The 21,427-nt window shown below is 61.3% G+C and overlaps 1 protein-coding gene across 1 annotated transcript; it reads right to left on the minus strand.

Annotated features, from left to right (window-relative positions):
- Window positions 1-11,699: 11,699 nt before the first annotated feature.
- Window positions 11,700-20,864, minus strand: EEF1A2 (eukaryotic translation elongation factor 1 alpha 2). Its single transcript, XM_077117455.1, has 8 exons — window positions 20,684-20,864; window positions 19,279-19,460; window positions 17,604-17,783; window positions 16,973-17,269; window positions 15,269-15,419; window positions 13,429-13,685; window positions 12,555-12,789; window positions 11,700-11,865 (listed from the first exon to the last, which is right to left on the minus strand). The coding sequence occupies exons 2-8, from the start codon at window positions 19,420-19,422 to the stop codon at window positions 11,738-11,740; spliced, it is 1,392 nt and encodes a 463-aa protein (XP_076973570.1). The 5' UTR covers window positions 19,423-19,460; window positions 20,684-20,864; the 3' UTR covers window positions 11,700-11,737.
- Window positions 20,865-21,427: the final 563 nt, after the last annotated feature.

The raw sequence follows: 21,427 nt of genomic DNA on the forward strand, positions 1-21,427 counted from the left end.
GGTGGCGGCGGGCGCGGCGCGCGGGCTCAGCGGGGGCGGCGCGCGGGAGGCGGCGCGGCCCGGAGCCCAGGCCCCCGGCCCCGGACCGGCATGGCCGAGGCGGGCGGCGGCGGCTCCGCGCTCCTGCTGCGCCCGGACCCGGGGACGCTGCGGCCACCCCGCTCCGCGCGCGCCTCGGTGCCTGGCCCGCGCGGGCTCCGCCCGCCGCCTCGGACCGCCCCCCCTCCCGGCTTAACTCCTGCGACGCCATGAACAAGGCAGAAGAGCAGAGGGAGGGGGAGGGGGGGACTGCGATGAGCGAAGGGCGGGGCTAGGCGTCGGGCCCGCCCAGGCCGACCCTCCACGGGCGACCCAACGCCTGGAGCACCCCGGGGCTCCGAAGCGGTGCCAGGGTTTGGCCAGCAGGTTCCCGGCCGCTGGACTGCAGGGCCAGGGGCACGGGAGCGGGAGCGGGGGCGGGGGCGGGGGCCGGCTTCTGGCGGGTTCTCCCTGCAGGCCTGGCTGCTGGCACCCCTGCCTGAGGTGCTGAGCGCTGTGAGGCGCACGGGGAGGCTGGGAGAAGGAGCCCTGAGAAGGAGCAGCCCAGGGGCAAGACAGGCTCCCCATGGTGCAGGAAGAGGGCAGGTGTGAAAGGTGAGGATGGTTGGGGCTGAGGCCTCAAGACTGAGGACTGAGGACATGCCTGAGGATGATTGGGACCTAGGGCAGGGGTGGAGGGCGGGTCACAAGGTAAGACTGAGGCAGAGGGGCCAGTGGGGAAGCCCAGGGCAGAGGAGACAGGGCCCCACCCACGGAGGGAGGCCATTCCCTGGGTGGAGTGGGCAGGGGTGACCACCCCTCTGCCAGGGAGAGCTGGGTGTCCTGGGAGAGGCCCCTCTGGCTGGGAGGACCATGGAGTCCTGTAAACTGGATGTTGTGAGGCAGGGGGCAGGGCCAGTTCCTCTCACACACACACGCACCCCTTTGGAGCCCTCCTGCACATCTGGCCTGGGCCAAGGTTGCCCGCCGTGCCCTTGGCATAGAGGAGCTGGTGCTGTTCTCACAGTTACTTGCTCAGAAACCGCGTGACCCTGTGCAGAGCCGTTGTGCCCTTTGGTTTCCAAAGTTAGTGACCACGTGGACTTTCCTTACAGTTGGGCTGAAAATATAATGGTTGGCAAAAATTCTAATTTTTAAATCACATAGAAGGTCGGTGAGTGTACTGCAGGTGGCATGAGCACACGTACATGCCATACATGTACACATAGCTGTACGCACACACTTGTGCACACACACCAGTGCACACACATGCCTGTGAACACACATGCCTGTGAACACACATGCCTGTGAACACACGCCTGGACATCCCAGAGGCTGCAGCCCTGACCCTCCACCACTCTGCCCTGAGCCCATCTGCAGTTCTTATTGCCAGCATCGAATGGGTTTTCCAATTAAAAAGCTATTTTTCTTGATTGCTGAACCTACTGTGCCAACCACAAGCCGGATGTAGGGAGCAGCAGTCAGTTGGTCCCCTGGGGGAAGAGGAGAGAGAAGGCCACACCTACCCCTCCCTGCAGTGCACCCACAGGATGCAGCAGTTCTGGCTTTGCTCCCTGGGCTCCCGGTGTCTCTCCCTTTTCCCTTCATCCTTGCCCTTCAGGAGACTGGAGCAGGGCAGTGACCGGGGGTACTGTGCCCCCTCGTCCTGGTGGCTTTAGCATTTCCTGGGTGGGAATGGCCTGTCCTGGGGAGTGACGTGGCCAGAGTTTGAGGTCACACAGGGGGTGGGGAGGGTGCAGCAATCAGGTATCCTCTTCGCTCTTCAGTGCTCTGGGTTCACTGATATGGGAGTCCAGTCATTCTCGGTTCTTTGGTGTTCCAGCTGGGGAGGTAAACCTTGTTCATCCTGCTTTTTAGAAAAGGGAAAAAAAGTCCCAGAGGCCTCAGGATATCATCTGCTGGCCTCACAAGTCTCCTGTGGGAACTGAGCAGGCAGCCCCTCCAGGGGGGACCCTGACATGGCAGGGGGAGCTGGTCAGTGTGCAGGGGACTTGGCATCCTGAGCACTTGTTCTCTCGTTGGCAGATAGCATCTGTACCACAGGCTCTCCGCATCTCTCGGAGCTCTCAAAGCATGGCCTGCATCCCTCCCACTGGAGACTCATCAGTCACTTATGGTCTTAATTTCAGGTCTTGCACATCTGTGGGGCCTGGGTCGTCAACTGTCCAGATGCCCCCCCACCTCCCGCTGAGCCCCCGCCCGCTGGCCATGAAATTGGCCCATTAGAGTGGATTGCATGCAAGCAGGAGAGATCCCATTTACTCAGTTTCCATATGTAAGGATGTTGTCTGCAAAAAAGTAGGTTTTATTTCTCCCCTTCCAATATGTACGATGTTTATTTCTTTTCGTGCCTTATTGCACTGGCTGAGACTCTCAGCACCATGTCAGGTAAGAATGGTGAGGACAGCACCCTTGCCGTGTTCCCAACCTCAGGGAAAGGTACTCATCTTCCACAACTAAATGCAACACTAACTGTGGATGCGCTGCACCAAGTTGAGGAAGTGTCCCTTTACTCTTAGTTTTCTGAGAGATTTTATCATGAGCGGGTTTGAACTTGTTCAGTTGCTTTTACGGTATCAATTGGTATGATGATGTGATTTTTCTTTTAGTGGATTACACTGACTGATTTTCAAATAAAATAATAATAATAAATCCTACCTGATCATCATGTATAATTCTTGTTATTTGTCAGTGGGTTCTATTTGATAATATTCTGTTAATTATTTTTGGTATCTATATTCATAAAGGATTATTTGTCTGTAAAAAAAAAAGATGGGAAAAGTTTCTAGGCTAAAGTTGTCTTTGCCAAGACTGCATCTACAGGGAGGAGTGGAGAAATCAGGTGCACCTGGAGCCTGTCCGCCTCCAAGACTGCATCTACAGAGAAGAGTGGAGAAATCAGGTGCATCTGGAGCCCAATCCACCTCCAAGAATGCATCTACATGGAGGAGTGGAGAAATCAGGTGCACCTGGAGCCTGATTCACCTGGAGACGCAGGGGGTATGGCCTCCACGACTTGGGGCCACGCTGTCCACTCTCCCCAGGACCCTTGCACATCCACAGGCCACTCTGGCCTTCTCTGGACACAGAAGTTGGTGGCCTCCTCCTGGCGGCTCCCACGCCTTAAGTGGCAACAAACAGCAGGAGAAAGTAACATGGAGCTTGTGCCTTGGCTGGTGCTTTTCCAAGGCCAGCTCAGATTTCTCTGGAATCACCACCTGCCTCCAGAGCTGCCTGTGGGTTCCTACAGCACCAACCCCTCCCCAAAGCAGGGCTCCCTGTGTGGGGCTCTGACCCCCTGCCCCGCAGTCCGATCCCCTCGGGCCCGCCTCGCCTGTGTTTATTGTCTCCAGAGCCTGGCCAGGCACAGCCACACTAGTTACCACAGCCGTCGAAGCTTCAGGTGGTGGCAGCTGCACGGGGTACCCCCAGACAGCTCCCCATCAGGAGCCTCACCCTCGAGGCGGTGATAGAGGCGCAGGCGCAGCATTTTCTGGAACCTTCTCTGCTGCCCTCCTCTGACTCTGGTCTCACAGATTCAATACCAGGACATGTGGCCAGGCCACTGGGCTCCCTAAGAGCGAGCCGGGATGAGACAGTGGCAGCTGCCACATTGCACAGGCCCCTCTGCATCACAGGTGGGGGCAGTCAGACCCCTAGCTTGTTGGAGCCCCTCCCGTGCGGCCTGGTTCTCACGGCCCCACCGGCCGTGGCGTGGATGTCCACTTGGCAGTCACACTCGTGGTCAGGGGCGTCAGACATGGGCGGGCTGAGCTCCCATCCAGGGCTGTGCCGTCTCCTCCAAGTAGAAGAGGAAGCAGCTTAGATGGAGTGCATTCCCTCCCCACCATGGGGCCTTCCAAGAAACCCAGGGTCCCAGAGAGCCCAGCAGCAGAAGAGCAAGTCTGGGTCTGGAGAAATGAGGAGAGACAGGTCTGCAGCACCTCACCCAGATCAGAGCTGTTTTTCCCACCCTGTAATCTGGACGACAGGTAATGTGCACCCACACAGAAAGTTCCACCCCCCCACCCAGAGGAATTTTCCGTCATTGCCAAGAGGGAGGGTTGGTTGAGCCCACTCATCAGGGAGCAGGGAGGTGAAGAGAAGAATTAGGAAATGAAAGCATGATTTTTTTCCTAAAACATCTCACATTAAAGTCAATAAAAATGTATAGTTTCTAAAAGCGATTGGAGCTCCCGGGAGTCCCCCAGCCCCTGCAGACCAGTTTGTTGCCCCCTGTCGGCCAGCTGCAGGGGTCACCCCGACCTCCAGAAAGGCACAAGTCAGTCTAGAGCCAAGGCCTCAGGGACCCCTGCTCAGTGCCCTCTGCCTGTAAGAGCCCCATGGCCCCACACAGGCCTCCACCAGCTTCCAGGGGAAATAAAGAATCCAATACTGTCTCCACTCTGTGGCAGATCAACATGTGTGCACCTGTGCTGTCTAGCACTAACACGCCCCCACCCCCTGCAGTGACACTATCACGGCTCCAGTCCTGCCCCCTGCCTGCCACTGGCCTCTTTGTGTCCCACCCTCTCACCCAGGCACACAATGGCCTCCATGTCCCTCAAGTTGGTGATGGAGTCTTTGCATATTCTGTTCCCTCTGTCTGGAATGCTGTTCCTTCCTGTCTGGAATGCTGTTCCCTCCACTGTCAGGAAGGCCTGCTTCTAGATCTGCCCTGGAGTTGGACCCTGCCCCCTCTCCTGGCTCTAGCTCCTTCACCATCTAGAACTGTATTTTCCTTATCTGTCTGCCAGATTAATGCTCACTCCCCGCTGGTCAGCAGTCTTGGCGAGGAGGGACCCTGACTTCAGGAAGGTGTCCACAGACCCCAGTCCATGGTGGGTGCTCATGAAAACTTGTCAGTGAATGAACCATCACTCAGTTCCAAGGCTGGATGCTGCTTGCTGCCTCTGAGCAGGACATGTCCCTGATGACCAGCTGGAGCTGATATGGCTCCAGAGCTGCCAGGTGGACCCGGGAGGGGCATGGGTGGGGTCAGTGCCGTGACAACAGGCTCACAGCCAGCAGAGTGGTCAGCCTGTCTGTCCCCACACTGGCTGCCAGCCCCAGGGCCTTGGGTACTGCCTGCTCCGTCCCATATTGCTTGAGCGCCACATTGGGCCACATGTCCAGTAGGCTTTGAACAGAGCTGTCCAGGCCTAGGGGGGTCAGAGGGGCCGCCCCACATCCGCACCTAGGACAAGGTCACTGCTACATCAGGGAAGGGACAGAGGGAGGGCTCTAAGCAGCACACCTGGGACCCACAGCCCAGGCAGGAGCTGGAGCCTTGGCTAGCACAAGACCCTGGATGAGCTGCCCTTCCCAGCAAACTCGGGGCTCCATCGGCCAGTCCCCGGGACTGCCTGGACATAAGCATCTGAGCTTCTTAGGGCACAACACAGAGTGAGTGCCAGGAAGTGGCAGGGGGTGCCTGCGGCCAGCCCTGCTCAGACATGCCGGCCCCATCCCTGCAGCTTAGCCCTCCCCATACATCCCACCTACACACCTGTGTAGATCAGTCCCAGGTCAGCCTCATCTGGGACACTTGGTGATCAATGTCTGGAGGCATTTTGGGTTGTCACAACTGGGGTACACTTGCAACTAGCACCTAGTGGGTAGAGATTGGGGCACTGCTAGGCCTCCACAGTGCCCTAACAGCCTCAGAGAGAACAATCTGATGCATTAAGGCATCATAGTCTAGGTTTACAGAATTCTCTCTGCATATTAGCCATTTGCAACTTAGTGCATAATAGCTCCTAAGAATACCCAGGCCAAGGGTAAGAATTTCCATGAGACAGGAGAGGAAGTGTGGGTGGCAGGCCCTGTGTGAGGCTCCAGATGTATGCTCAGCCCGGGGGTGACAAAGCAATCATAGGTTTCCCATGTTGTTTTCTGTCTTAATGAAAAATGTTATGATAGCATCATCACAGAGCAATAGAGCTGTTATTTGGTTCATAGTTGTTCAGCTTGGTTCACTCTGTGCCTCCATTTGGTATCTGCGAAGCTGGTGGGAACATTTCAGGTGCTTTGACAAGTAGGTGGCTCAAGGCTGCAGCCGCATCAGAGCCACCGGTGGGTGAGCAATGGACGTGTTCAAGGGGAGTGAACGGTTCGTGGGCCCTGGGAATGGAGGCAGGAACTGCTTTGGCCAGGGCCACACGGGAGTCCGGGAGGTCGTGAGAAGGGGTCCCGCGCTCCCCACAGAGCTGCCACATTTGAACTTGGCTCCAACCTGAAGTTCCTTATGCCCACTCCGAGGGGACTCAGGTGGAGAGCAGGTGTCCTACCCCTGCCAGGGCTCAGGGCTCTGTTCCCATCCCAACACACCTGCGGCCCGAGAAGTCCAAACAGGGCCTGCACCCCTGACACCCTCCAAGCGAGGGGGTTGGAGGTGCCGCCAGGCTCCCCCGTGGCCCCCGAGGGCCCCCTGAGCAGAGGTCTCCAGGCTGGCTGGTGGGCCGGGGTCAGGCACTCCAGCCGGAGCGTGCCGCTGGCCCCTCCCCCTCCCGGAGCAGTCTCATTGCCCCTCACCCGGACACTGAGCCCAGGACCTGCCGGGGCCCAGCTGCAAACCTCAGTGGGCGACCCCACCCGCCCTCGCCTGACCAAGCAACTCCCCTGGCAGCCCCGTCCCCAGACAGTGTGACCCTGCTCTCCCCCTTGGGGCCCGGGCAAGTCTCTTTAGAGTACTGCCCTCCCTTCCCCCCACCTGTGCCATCTCCCAGAGACTCGACTCATATGACCCCCGGAATAAAGGGCACCTCGGCTGTGGAACCTGCAGCCTCCCCGCTGGGGCATGACACTTTTTCCTGGACGAGAGCCTGGGCCGTCTCTTACCAGTCCCCGGCCCATTCAGGTCTCCCTGCCCCTGCCTCAGCGGTCCCCATTCAGCTCCTGGAGGTTCTGTCCCTGCGCTGGCAGGACGTCCTCCCTTCTCCCCCATGCTGCCAGGCCAACGCACAAGATGTTCTCAGTCGCACACCTGGCACCCTGCCACCTCCTCCCCAGTCAGACACCAGGAGCTGGCCAGTGGAGTCAGGAAACAGCCGGCACCACTGCCGCCCCCACAGACACCCCGCAATCCCACAGTGGGGTGGTAGGGCAGAGGGCCGATTCTTTCCCATCCCCGAGGAGAGTGGGGTGGGGCCGCCTCCAGCCCCCGCCCAGCTAGGGGACAGGTCACTGGTGCACCTCCCACGGGCTCAGCCAAGAGCACAGGCAGGGCAAGACATGCACAGGTGTGAGCATACAGTCACACCTGCACACATGTGTGCACATGCACATGAGTGGACATGAATATGTGTGCATATTGCTGCACAACACACAAATAGATGTGCATGCACACATTCATAACCACATGCCCGTGCACACATGGACATTCTCAGTGCACATTCATGATGAGATCCTTGTGTACACATAGACATACTCAGTGCACATTCATGACCACAAACCCATGCACACATGGACACACCTGTGCACACATGGCAAGTAGACACTGTCAGTGTACATCCATGACCACATGCCTATGCACACATGGACACTTGGTGCTAATTTGTGACCACACATTTGTGCACACATGAACACATGGGCACCTGGAAACACTTGATGCACATTTGTGGCTGCACACCTGTGCTCACATGGACACATGGACATGCTTGGTGCACATTTGTGACCATACACTCATGCACACATGGACTTCTTGGTGCACACTCATGACTACATCCCTGTGCACACATGCACACACATGGACACACATGCCCTGCCCTGGCTCCCAAGGTCTCCGGCACCTTTGGCCGTGTTCCCTCCTCACCCCTGCACATAGGCATACATGGTTCCACCACAAGCCCACATCACGTTCAGATATAATCACATGGGTGTGCCGAGCCTGTCCTGGTGGCACCACGGGAGCCCCCTGGCCTCACTCTGAGGCTAGAGAAGGTCCAATGGACACACACAGACTCCAGCAGGTGAAACCCGGGATTCCCTCCCTGGGGCCTGACTTGCTGCAAGGCTCAGCCCCCTGGAGGGAGGCTTAGTGCCACTGCTCAGACACAGAACTGGCACCGCCAGGGGTATACCGAGCCCCAGCCACCCGGGAGCTGGGGGTGACCAGGGCAGGGGGTGGCTGAGGTTCGGCCAGCTCATCAGGGCAATTCGTGAATTTTTCAGAAGAATCCCAAGTTCAGGCTGATACTGAGTCTAGCTCCGACAGAACCTGTGTTAATTATTCATGGAGCCAGCAGAGGGTGGAGGCTCCCGGCCATGTCCCCTCCGAGGTCCCGGCCTCAGCGGCTGCCCAGGCCAAACCCACTGCCCCCACATCTTTGTCTCCTGGGGTCCTCCTCGGCTCAACGACAGCCCAGGCCCCCAGCAGGCGTGAGCCCCAGCGGGGTCCCTGGGCAGCCTCTGTCCGGCCCAGGGCAGAGGGGGCATTACTCTGGCAGCGGGTGTCCCCTTGCCCTGGCCCACTGTCCTGTCCACGGCTGCCCACGAGACTCCCCAAGCTAACATGAGGGCCCTACTGGGGCTGCCCACTAACTTGCCCCCACCAGGACAGTAATCCTCTTGCTGGGTCAGTGAGGAATGCAGCCCAGCTCCCCCGTGCTTGAAGTTTCCACACCTCTGCCCACTTGCTCCGGGACTGCAGCCCCTGACTCAGGCAGGCGGCCCCAAGAAGCTGGACGATAGTGGAAGTGGCCGTCCAAGGCCTGGGCCCCACTGTTTCCTGTCATCTCACAGCCTGTGGGGCCAGAGCCTATCCCCTCACTTAGCCTGCGGCCCTCCAATCTGCCAGCCCAGCTGACCCAGAGCAGTGGTTCTCAAAGTATGGTCCCAAGAACCTTCCAGAAGGCCACAAGGTCCACACCGGCCCCCATCTATGGGATGCGGCCATGTACACATTCGTTCTCGCCAAGGAGCTTCCCCGGAGCCTCTGCGGGTGCTGGTTCTGCTGTGAGTGCCGCCTGAGAATTCTCGTGCTTTGATATGCCCCGTTCTGGCCTCCTGCTTCCACCCTGAGGACTTTTAACACACCGTAAGGGGTCCTGAAACCCAGAGCCACAGGAACCGCTGCCAGAGGGCCGTAGAGAAGCTACCCAGAGCCCCACCCAGGTCCCAAGGCCCGCTCAGCTCCCCCCACCCCCTGCTCTCATAGGCGAAGCTGTGGCCAGCTCCCCTCTCCTCCCCAGAAGTGCCCTCCGCCTGAGGGTGGGCGGCGGCCAGCCCTCCTTCCCCAACGGCTGGCAGTGGGCTGGAAACTGGGGGGCGGCCAGCGGGAAAACCCAGGTCCTGAGAGGTGCTGTGTGTGCTGACCTCCCCCATGCCAGGAGCTACTGCAGGCCCCTGTAGGCCTGGGTCCCAGATCTCTGCATCCACGTCCCTGCTGCCCCCATGGATTCCACCCTGCACTGGACACCAGGGTGGCAGCAGGTCGGACCGAGAGCTCACCTTCCTCGGCCACACCCTTCAAGTGGGGCCCTGCTCAGAGGCCCGTGAGCGTGGCATGCTCTCACCCTCCATCCCCATGGGGGGCTTTGACCCTGCAGGGTCTGTACCTTGAAAGTGAGTCCTGACTACAGGCTGCTGGCAGACAGAGCGGCAGGACTGGGCAGTGGGCTGGCGTCGCCCCAGCGCGGTGCCGGGAGGCCAGGGTGTGCCACAGCCAGGGCAGAAGGGCGAGAGACCCTGTGACTCCCTCTGCTGCAGCTGGGCCCCGCCTCAGGGGCAGGTGTTTCTGATTTGACCCCAAATCTAGCTGGGCCTAGCACGTAAGGAGGACTTCCCAGGGAGGACAAGGCCCTCGCCTCCAGGGATGAATGGGGGGCCCAGGACGGCAGGGCCTGGCAGCAAGACCTGGACTCCTTGGGTAGGGCTGCCAGACGAAGTGCAGGACACCCATTCAAATCTGAATTTCCAATGAACAACAAAGACCGTTTTAGTGTAAATTTGTTCCAAATATCGAATGGGATATACTCTATAAAGTAAAAAATAATTATTCTTCTTTGAAATTCAAATTTACCTGGATGATCTGCATTTTCATTAGCTAAATCCAGTCACCCTACCTGAAAGCCCACCCAAACCCTTGCCTTTGGGCTGGGGTCGTTCACACACCCACACGGAGGCAAGCTCCACACTGCCGGCACCACCAGTCTTCCTCTCGATGCCCTACGTCCCTTTCAGGGGGTGGGGAAGCACCAGCAACCGCCCTCCCCAAAGCTGCTGCTGGGCCATGCGGCTGCTTCCGGCTCGCAGCTTTGCCTCCATCCTCCCCTGAAAACAGCCCCTAAAACATCAGGGCCTCATCCCTGGAACCTGGGAAAGTGCCTGATTGTTGCAAAAAGGTCCTTGCAGATGAGATTTGGCCAATGGTCTCGAGATGGGGGTGCTGTCCTGGGCTAGCCAGGTGGGCCAAAATGCCACCCCAGGGCTCCTCCTTGTGGGGGAGTGGGGAGGAGCCGTGGAAGGGGGTAGGGTGGCCCCAAGCCAAGGCCTGCAGAGGCTGCGTAGAGCTGGAGGAGGAAGAGTTGCTGCCCCAAACTCCTAGAGGGAGTGTGGCCCCGACAGCACTTGACTCCAGCCCCAGGACTGAAGGACATGTCTGTAGTTTCCAGCCACCCAGTTTGCAGGGCTCTATCTTGGCAGCTGCAAGACACATGGACACCACTGATATCGAGAGGCGAGGGCACTCAGCCGCTGAGCCTCCCTGCTTGCCTTGCAGGCCAGGTCTGCCTTCCTGTGGGCAGGGCTGGGTGGGCAGGGAGCCGGCAGGCCCCTGCTGGGCATGTTCTGAGATGGAATCCCAGCCCAGACACATCAAGGATCACAGAAATGACCTGCAGCCCCCAGCCCCACTGACTGATGTTGCCAGCCCCCTGGCCTCTGGGACTGGTGTGTCTGCACACCTGGCTGTTTGCACACCTGGCAGTGGGAAGCCTTGGGGCCCTGGGGGCAGGACATGGGTGTGGCTTGGCCTCCAGCTGCAGGTGACAGGCTTGGAGGGCAGTGAGGCGGGGCTGTCAGGAACATGGAAGCCCGGAGCCCGGGCCAAAGAGTTTGGGAGCAGACATTCCTTGGTGGAGGGGAGACCTCAGCTTATCAGGGCCTCGGGACCCCAAAACCCTAGGTGTTCCTTGTTCCTTGCTCTGGATACCTCCATGGGACCACTCCAAAACCACCCCCTGGCAATAGGAGCCTCTGGTGGGGGATACGCGACACTCGTGGGCTCTCCCCACCACCAAGTCTCTGTGGGCGGAAGGACACCTGTCCAGGTCAAGGGATGCCGGGAAGGAATGGCAGGGGAAAGGGATGCGGCGCAGGCCACCTGAAAGGACAGCTGCACTGGGGATGGGAGGAGGGCACAGGTGAGAGAGCTGAGTCCTAAGGTGAGCCCCCTCCCCGCAGGGCGGACCAGTCCCCCATGGACAGGCAGGCTCACGCGAGCTCGGGGCTGCTCAGTTTATTGGTAAAACGGACTCTGAGTGCCGCGGGAGCTGGGCGCGGAAGCCTCGGGAGGGCGGGGGGCGCTTTTCCTCTTGAAGAACTTCCACTGGACCTTGATGGCGAGCATCCAGTCGCGGACCGAGCGCCGCTGACATGCGGAGGTGCAGACATGCGCCTGGCGGGGGGCGGGGCCACGTGGGGGCCGGGGGCGGGGCGCGGCGCCGCCGGGAGGGGCCGCGCCGCGGGCGCCCGCGCTTCACTTGCCCGCCTTCTGCGCCTTCTGCGCCGACTTGGTGACCTTGCCGGCCCCGCCGCTCTTCTTCTCCACGTTCTTGATGACGCCCACGGCCACCGTCTGCCTCATGTCGCGCACGGCGAAGCGGCCTGCGGGGTGGGGAGGCGAGAGGGGGCTGGGGCCCCGCCCACGGGCCGCCCAGGCCCCATCCCCGGGCACTGGCCTCGTCCCGCCCGCCGGGATGCAGCGCGCAGGCGCACTGCACGCGCAAAGCATCCTCCCTAGCCGGCACAGGTCGGGTGCACTCAGCTCCTGTCTCCAGGGAGGCGGTGAGGGCAGCTGATTTCTGCTACGCTCTTGGCTCCTTGCGAGGTGGGAATGATTAGCCCACGGTACTCACCCCAAGGCATTATGGGAGGATTAAATGATAACGATATATGGGAAAGTGCTGAAAACACACCTGGAGCCGAGGACGCCCTTTTAGCTATTATGAAGGCTGACCTCAGCCAGGCAACGCTACATGGGGAATCACTCCGAAACACTTCTGTGGGTTCCCACTTTGGGTGGGCCAGCTTGAGTGGCCCTAATTCTGCCACTGGACTAGCTGTGGCCCTTGGGCAACTCACTTATGGGGCCTTCATCTGCAAAAGGGGACCCAGCCCAGTGCAGCCCGTCATGGCCACCTGCACCCAATGAGACAGAGCCCATGCGTCTCCTGCTAGGCTGTGAGTTGGCAACGACGCTCACCATAATACAGGACCTCCCCACCACCACAGGCAGCCCTCTGCCCCTAGGGCTGCAACTGCCAGTGCCACCTCCTTCAACCACCCCCACTCACCAAGAGGTGGGTACTGGGAGAAGCTCTCCACACACATGGGCTTTCCTGGGACCATTTCCACAATAGCTGCGTCACCCGACTTCAGGGACTTGGGGTTGTCCTCTAGCTTCTTGCCAGAACGCCGGTCAATCTTCTCCTTCAGCTCAGCAAACTTGCAGGCAATATGTGCTGTGTGGCAGTCAATGACTGGTGAGTAGCCGGCGCTGATCTGCCCAGGGTGGTTCAGGATGATGACCTGAAAGCCATACATGGAAGTCAGGCACCCCAAGGCAGTCCCCGCACCCACCTCCCGGGGCCCCAGGTGCTGAACGCAGAAGCTCAGATGATGGGGCACCCCCGGGACTAGGCCCCAGCGGGCCTCACTAAGCATTTGGCAAACCCAACAATAAACAACTGACAGGAACAGCTTGAAGGGGGGGCGGGGCTGTGCGTGCCCTGCCAGCCCAGCACTCAGCCAGGGGCCGACAAAATTAGGCTTCAATTATTGCATCTCAGTTGTATCTAAATAATGCTCATGTTTAAAAACTCAGTGTCATATGAACAGGTGATCAGACACAGTGAAAAGTGTAGAGAACACAGAGGGGTCTTGGGCAGTGAGTTAATACAAGCACTTTTCAGGAAAAAAGTTGGGCCTCAAAGGCTGGAGGTCTCCTGAGCACCACAGCAGCATGGGGTCTGTCATGGATGCTCGGGGCCACGAGCCTGGGCCCAGCCTCACCTCTTTCTACCCTTGGACCTGAGCCTGGTGGAGCCCCTCAGCCTCTGTGTCTTCACCCACAGGAGGGGTGAGGCCTTGGGGCCAGGCAGCTGCCCCTCAGCTGGTGACGCCCTATGACCGTCCTAGGGTCCCTCGGCACCTGTGTGGCCCGCCCACCTGGGAGGTGAACTGGGCAGCCTCCTGCGGTGGGTCAGACTTGCTGTCCCCACACACGTTGCCCCGGCGGATGTCCTTCACGGACACATTCTTGACATTGAAGCCGACGTTGTCACCGGGCAGAGCCTCACTCAGGGCCTCATGGTGCATCTCCACCGACTTCACCTCCGTCGTGATATTCACAGGCGCGAACGTCACCACCATGCTCGGCCGCAGTATGCCCGTCTCCACACGGCCCACTGGCACCGTGCCAATGCCTAGGCCCAGAGGAGGGGCTGTGAGGGTTCCCTGAGCAGGGCTGGGGGCAGGCCCGTGCAGAGGGAAGGAAGGGACAACCCAGACAAGGCAGACTCAGGAGCTCAGGGCTCAAATGAAGCCTCCCCCCAACCCAGTGGGGCAAAGAAGAGACTGGGCAAGATGAGGAAGAGGGCAGAGAGGGCAAGATGAGCAGGGAGAAGGGCTGTCTGGGCCAGGGGACCCCCATTCCTGCCCCCAGGCAGCACTGGCCCCACAGAGGGAGCTCTGTGGGGACCCCTCCCCTCTGTGAGGACCCCTCCTTGTGGTCCTGAGGTGGCAGCATCAGAGCACGTCATGGACCCATCCATCTGCGAGCCCCTAGGACTGTTCTGGCTGTGGGACCCTGCTGGCCCACACTGCAAAGGGGTCCTAAGGCCCAATTCTGAAGCTTCCTGTTTGGGGTGCTATCACTGAAGGGGCATCTGTGCTGCCCGCTCTTTGGGTGGATCTGCTCACACCCAGTTGTACGAATGCTGAGCGGGCATCCTGTCTAGCCCAGGCTGGGGAGGGAGCCTCTCTTTCCAGCCCTGGCTCCCTGGGTGGCAAAGAGGTATTGTGGCCTAACCGAAGCTAGGCCTGGCAGCAGTCCTCTGTGCACACAGCCCCCTGTCTTGGGCTGGGAATCCCCCTTCCATATGCATCTCATGTGTGTTTACAGATTTATTTCGAGTGTTTCTCATTTCTGAAGGGGAACTGTGTCTCCCCATGGAAGTGGGGGCTCCCAGTGGGATGGGGGGGCATGTAGAAGTCACCCCTGTGCACCAGCTCCTAGCACAGGACCAAGCTCTTACTTGGAAGGAGACAGACCCTAGTAAATGCTGGATAGATGGATGGAGGAGTAAACAGGTGGGTAGTGGATGGATGAATAGACAGATGGATAGAAGGTGGGCAGATGGATGGACAAATGGGTAGTGAATGGGTGGATAAATGGATGTACATGTGGGTGAATGGGTGAATGAACAAATGGATGGATGGACAGATGGATGGACAGGTAGGTGGGTGGGTGGATAGACGGATGAATGGATGGATGGGTAGTAGATGGATGGATACGTGGACAGGTGGATTGTGAATGGACAGGTAGGTGGATGGACTGGTGGGTGAGTGGGTAGTGGATGGAAAGATGAGTGGACAGGTGGGCAGTGAATGGATGGATGGATGGATGGATGGACAGATGGGTGGTAGGTGGATGGACAGATGGACAGGTGGGTAGATGGGTGGGTGGATGGACAGATGGATGGACTGGTGGATGAGTGGGTAGTGGATGGAAAGATGAATGGATGGGTGGGTAGTGGATGGACAGGTGAATGGATAGGTAGATAGTGGGTGGACGGATGGATAAATGAATACAGAGATGGAGAGAAGGTGAGGGGTGGACCCCTGAAAAGTCTACAGCATGTGAGGAGTGGCAGAGGTGACCTGGCCTCTGGAACCCTTGTCAGGAGCCCTGGCCTCAGGAGAGGGGTTCAAGGGGCAGAGCTGGCAGTGGTGGGGGATGGGGGGTGGCACCTGCTGTGGGGCGGCAGGCACAGGGGCCCTCACTCACCACCAATTTTGTACACATCCTGCAGCGGCAGGCGCAGGGGCTTGTCAGTGGGGCGGGTTGGGGGCAGTATAGTGTCCAGGGCTTCGAGCAGGGACACACCACTGGCATTCCCTTCCTTGCGTTCCACTTTCCAGCCCTTGAACCATGGCATCTGGGCAGGAGGAAGACCCGATTGTAGAGATGCAGACCCCCACATCCTCGCCACAGCCCAGGCCCTGACCCCTGGGCAAGGGGAGCCCACAGCCTTGGCCACCTGGGGACCTGCAGGCATCACTCTCAGGCCAGGGCCCAGCAGCCTGATGGAGGGCCCTGGCTGAAGGGGTCAGGCCCAGCTCAGGGAGGGGCACACAGTCCCCACCCCCACCCCCCCAGCTGCCTAAGGCCTAACTGCACACCCTGGCTTTGCTTCCCGACCATCTGAGACACTGAATGACTCAATTCCCCCAGCCCCTCCGGTCCCAGCTCACACTGCAGCATGGGCCTGAGGAAAGAGGCATTGTCTCAGGAAAGGGGAGGGCAGGAAAGCGACTACCTGATGCTCAGGACAAAGGGCGGGCGGGGAGTCCCCCACCCCTCCCCATGCCAGCCAGTAGGTCTCTGGGCCAGTAACTGAGCAGGAGGGGCCACAGTGGCTGTTGGCTGGGCTGGGGGCCCCAGCAGCTCGGTTCACAACATGGAGCCCCCCTCCCCATCTCCAAGCTCAGGGGTCCCCCACCAGGGCTCCTCTAGAAACAGACCCAGTGCCTGCCCCCACTACGGCTTACTTGGCACACCTGCCATAGGTAGGGAGGAGGAGAAGGGTAGGCAGTACTCCAGCCCTTGCCCTACCTTGTCTTCACAGCCCAAGCCTAGATCCCACGACCCCCAGGGCTGAAGATGGCTCCTGATGAGCGGAACTGCCATCCAGCAGGTCGAGCCCCTGGGACTGCCAGGGCCATGGCCCTAATGCCTCAGCCCCACCCCCCACCCACCCATCAGATCCCAGGAGGGAACACCCAATCCAGGAGGTGGACAGCCCTCAGCTGGGGTGGCCGGTGTGGGTGGGGGGCCGGGAGTGAGACATCACCCCTCCCCCCACTGCCTCAGCTCCGTCCCTGAAGCCACAGGATTCTGGGTCCCAAAGGCTGCGGTGTGTCCCCCACCCTCCCTCCCAAGGGTCCTGACCCCCCTGGGCTGGGCAGCTGCACCCACGGTGTCTGACCTGACGGTGCCTGCACATGAGGTCGCGGGCCTATAAGACATGACCCACCCAGCGCTCCTTTCGTCACCTCCACCAACTTGCAGCCCCAAGTGTCCTGGCTGAGCCGAGAGCCGGAGAGCCGGGTCCCAGGGTGGCCTCTGACCCCCCTCCAGACTGGGCAAGAGTGCACGTCCCAGGCCCTGCCCCTGGGGAACCACCCTCTGCCCCTGCGCGACGGGCTGGGCAGAGGTTGGGGGTCCCAAGGAACCTCAAGCTGGGGGCTATCAGGCCACAGAAGGGGACTCTGAGGCCTCTGCCCGCCCCGCCCCGGCCCCCCAGGGGCTGGCATCCACTGCTCTACAGGGACAGGACACTCAGGAGGCTAGGGGGTCTCTCCAGCTCAGCCTTTGCTCCCGGCCAGGACCTGGCCCTGAGCCTGCATCCAACACCCTAGATGGCTTGGGGCTGACCCTGGGGATGGGCCCCCCACCTGCTCCCACCCGGCAGCCCCCACAGGCACTTACATTGGGCGAGGGCTCCAGCATGTTGTCGCCGTGCCAACCCGAGACAGGCACGAACGGCACGGTAGCCGGGTTGTAACCGATCTTCTTGATGTAGGCGCTGACCTCCTTCACAATCTCCTCGTAGCGCTTCTCGCTGTAAGGTGGCTCCGTGGAGTCCATCTTGTTGACGCCCACGATGAGCTGCTTCACGCCCAGCGTGTAGGCCAGCAGCGCGTGCTCCCGTGTTTGCCCGTTCTTGGAGATGCCGGCCTCAAACTCGCCCACGCCCGCGGCCACAATCAGCACCGCGCAGTCCGCCTGCCGCAGGGGGGACGGATGAGCACACCCCCAGGCCAGGTCCGGGATGCCTGGGCCAGCTGCTCCCTGCACCCCACCCCCGCCACCGGTACCGTGTCAGCCAGGACCCCATGAGGACCAAGGGCAGCTGGAGTACAGCCAGCGGAAACAGGCCAGTGGCCACTGCTGGCATTTTGTCCTTGGTCTGCATCGGGCCTTTGCCTGTCTCTGAGGGTGCCGGGGGTGCATGGCGTACTTGTCGTGGTAACCCCCCCGGGGCTGGGCCCCTGTCTGTCCATGCCTGCCCACTCTGCAAGGGGAGGGCAGGGGAGGCCCAGTGGCCCGAGGTGCCCACCTGGGACGTGCCGGTGATCATGTTCTTGATGAAGTCACGGTGGCCGGGGGCGTCAATGATGGTGATGTAGTACTTGGTGGTCTCAAACTTCCACAGGGAGATGTCGATGGTGATGCCGCGCTCCCGCTCTGCCTTCAGCTTGTCCAGCACCCACGCATACTTGAAGGAGCCCTTCCCCATCTGGGGCGGTGGGGGGTGCTCAGGCTGGCAGCACCCCAGCCGTCCCCCCACCCTGGCCCCGTAGACTTTCTGTGGGAGGCCCCTTTGGGCCCCAGACCCCCGCCCTGCCCATCCCCGCTGCCCCTGGCCCCGGTCCAGCCCTCCAGCCCTTCCTGGACAGGGGCTGCTGCGCTCGCCACCAGCAGGAGTGCAGGGTCTGGTTGCCGCTGGGGAGGGAAGCAGCTGGCGGGACCACCCCCCCTGGGAGGACTCCCCCTTTCCCACCCACCCCCACCCCCCACCCCCCCACAAGATCCCTGCTCTGGTCAGCTCGAGGCCAATGACACCCCTGGGTTTCAGGCTGTCAAACAGACCCTTTAGCTATTAAAAAAAAAAAAAAAAAAAAAAAGCGAAAGACACGGGTGAGGTGGCCGGAAGGAGGCATTTCAGCTCCTTCTGCAGCCTGCGAAGGCTTCCAGGGAGCTCTGCGGTGCCCCCTCCCATTCTTGGCCTGCCCTCTGCACACATCTGAGCTGGAACATCCCGGGCAGCCAGTCCCAGAGCGAGACCCCTGCCACTCAGGGCCAGGGCCAGGGTGAGGGCAGCTGCTGAGGTTGCTGCCCAGCTTGAGCAAAGCTCCCAGTCAGGGGACATGCCCCAAGAGGGCTCTGTCCAGCCAAGGTCCAGACAGGACCAGCAGGGACCAGAATCCAGCGCCAATTAAACACCCTCTCCCTCCTCCCAGCACCAGCCCGTGGGGAAGGAGGGACCTGGCTTCCTGGGCAGGGACGGCGCTCAGAGGGCCCCTGTCCCCGGCGGGGGTCCAGCCCTGGCCAGCGACTGCTGTCCTGGGATTGTGTCCCCAGCCCCTCTCTGAGAGGCATTCCCAGACATGAGGGGAGGGGCAGACGGCAGTGTCCCCCACAGTGGTGCCACTTTCCACTCAGGGGTCTCAGCCACGCCAAGACCCTCTCGCCCTCACCAAAGCCACTGGCACCCTGACCTAAAGAAGTTGCCTGGGTCTTGGGGAAGACGCCTCCCGGTTCTGCTGGGGACATGGGGCCGCTGGGCCAACTGCCCAACAGGCAGCTATTAATAGCAACTCCGAGTCCTGACCTGGCTCTGGGACACAGAAGGACAGGGCCACCTCCAGCCCCAGGCCTTGGGTCACAGGAGCCCGAACCCAGCCCGAGCTGGGATAAGGCTCGGGGCCCTTCAGTCCTAATCCAAGGCCAGAGTCCCGGAGCCCAGCTGCCCACACCAACCAGCACAGGAATGCCGCCTCCCAGGCCCCCGCCCCACCCCCGCGGCCTCCCCTCCCCCACCTGCAGCATCCGGAGAGATGCCCCCAGCCTCATGCCATCGTACATCCAAGCCCCGGGGATGCCCCTTAACACACCCAATGAGTGCCCCCTGAGCCTCAGACCCTGTGGCCCTGGGGGAGGTAAACTGAGGCACGCACCCCAGGGCTGGGAGGCACCAAGCCCAAGCCTATGGACAGACAGCCCCGGCCCACCTCAGCCGCCTCCTTCTCAAATTTCTCGATGGTCCTCTTGTCGATGCCGCCGCATTTGTAGATGAGGTGGCCAGTGGTGGTGGACTTGCCCGAGTCCACATGCCCAATGACCACGATGTTGATGTGGGTCTTCTCCTTGCCCATCCTGCCTGGGCTGCGGGGCCTGGCACGACCTGGGCGCTCTGGCAAAGGGCGGGGGGTCACTGAGTGCTGGTTCTGTGGTGGGGCCCACGGGGGGACAGGCGATGGGGAGCCTCAGCTGGGAGCCCTGGGGGGGTGCAGCCCTGCTCACACGCCTCCCCTGGCACTGAGGGGGGAGGGTCTCCCTGAGCATTGCCCGCAGCAGCCAGCCAGGCAAGGAGCCCCTGTGCATCTCCTTCCCCACTTCAGCTGTAAACATCAGGGTCCGAAGAGACCCAACCCCTTTCAGAGCCCTGGGCGTGTGAGCTCCACAGCCCCCCCACCCCCAACGGCCACCCCCGCCCATGGCCAACCCGGCCAGCGGCTCCCGGGAGCCTGGACGATGAGTCACCTCGCCTGCTCTCTGCTGCCCTGTCCTCACTGCCTGCCCCCCCCACACACAACCTGGGCCAGGGACACCGCTCCCCACCCCCGCCTGCTGCCACCATGGAGCAGACGACCAGTGCTCGCCACTGCCCCTCCTTAAGCAGGGACGACGCCATCTTCCTCTCCATCCCCGCCTGGCTGTCGGCACCCAGTGGGGGACAGGGTGGGCCGGCCCAGGACAGCTCAGGATCCCTGGATCTGGGAAGCGGGTACATCGGGGCCGGGGAGTGGGGGCCCCTGATCTGGCCAGAGAAGGGGGCCTGCCTCCCAATGCCAAGCTCAGCAGGTGCCTGGTGGGGGGAGGGGCCATGGAGAGCTAGAGGCTGGGCTGCCCGCACCCCCACTGCTCAGGGACCCAATACAGCCCCTCTCCCCCCATGCCCCCACCCCCCACCCCACAGAGCTGGGTGGAGACAGCCCAGGAGAGGGCAGGTGGCAGGGGAGGAATGGAGGCCAGGAGGGCAGGCGCCCTAGGGCAGCCAGCACCATCTGTGGCTGTGGCTGAGGCTCCCTTCCCGCGTCCACCCCCCCTCCCCAGACCCCGCCCGTCACCCCTGTACCTGGCACTGGCCACTGTGGCCCAAATCCTGCAGGTCCCAGGGGGCCCGAAGGTTACAGCAAAGGGACACAGCTGCCGCCCAGTAAACAAGCCCCCCCACCCACCCACCACCCGGGCGCTCAGGGGTTCCAAGCCCGTGTGGGGGGCCCAGTGAGGGCACCAGTGACGCGCTCTGAAGCCTGGCCAGGCCACTCTCTGCCCTGAGACGCCTCCCCGGGGAAGGCGCCTCTGTGAAACGCGAGGGGCGAGGGCGGGGACCAGAAGGACGCGCGTCCTTACCCGGAGCCGAGGTATCAGCCAGAGGGACTGACCGCGCGCGCGCCGGCGGTTTTATCTCTTCAGGAGGGGGTCCACCTATTGACGTGCGGGCGCAATGCACTGCGCCCCTGCAGTACGGCAATGCGGTACGTGGGGGGGGGGGGGGGCGAGGGAGCGGTGCAGGGACGCGGACGGCAGGCGAGGGGGCGCCCCCGGGAGGAAGATGCGACCAGGGAGAGAGGGAGAGAGCTACAAAGGCACGGGGGAGCCAGACTAGAGAACAAGAGGCAGAGGCGGGGCTGGAGGGGGGGAAAGGGAGAGAGAGAGAGAGGGGGAGGGGGAAGGGAGAGAGGGAGAGAGAGAAGAGGGAGGGAAAGAGAGGGAGAGAGAGGGAGGGGGGAGAGAGAGGGAGGGGGGAGAGAGGGAGGAGGGATAGGGAGAGGGAGGGAGAGCGGCTGAGCCCAGGATGCTCAGATATGCCAGTCAGAGAGAGGAGGCATGGGGAAGCGGGAGGGGAGGGGCACGGCATTGCCAGGGAGGGGCGCGGCACTGCCGGGGAGGGGTGGGCCCGGCCAGCCTGCGGTGTGCTCCCTGGCAAAGGTCTGGAGGGGGCGCCTGAGGCCAAGGAAAAGAATTGATGACCCCTAAGAGCTGGGCGGGGTGGTCCCGCCGCTCTGCACTCCTGGGGTGGACATTCAGGAGGAATCTGACTCAAAGACCCGCGGTCACAGCGGCAAGGACAGCTGGGGCTCCTCCAGTTGAGGT

Source organism: Tamandua tetradactyla, chromosome 1, assembly GCF_023851605.1.
Source record: "Tamandua tetradactyla isolate mTamTet1 chromosome 1, mTamTet1.pri, whole genome shotgun sequence".
Taxonomy (NCBI): Eukaryota; Metazoa; Chordata; class Mammalia; order Pilosa; family Myrmecophagidae; genus Tamandua; species Tamandua tetradactyla.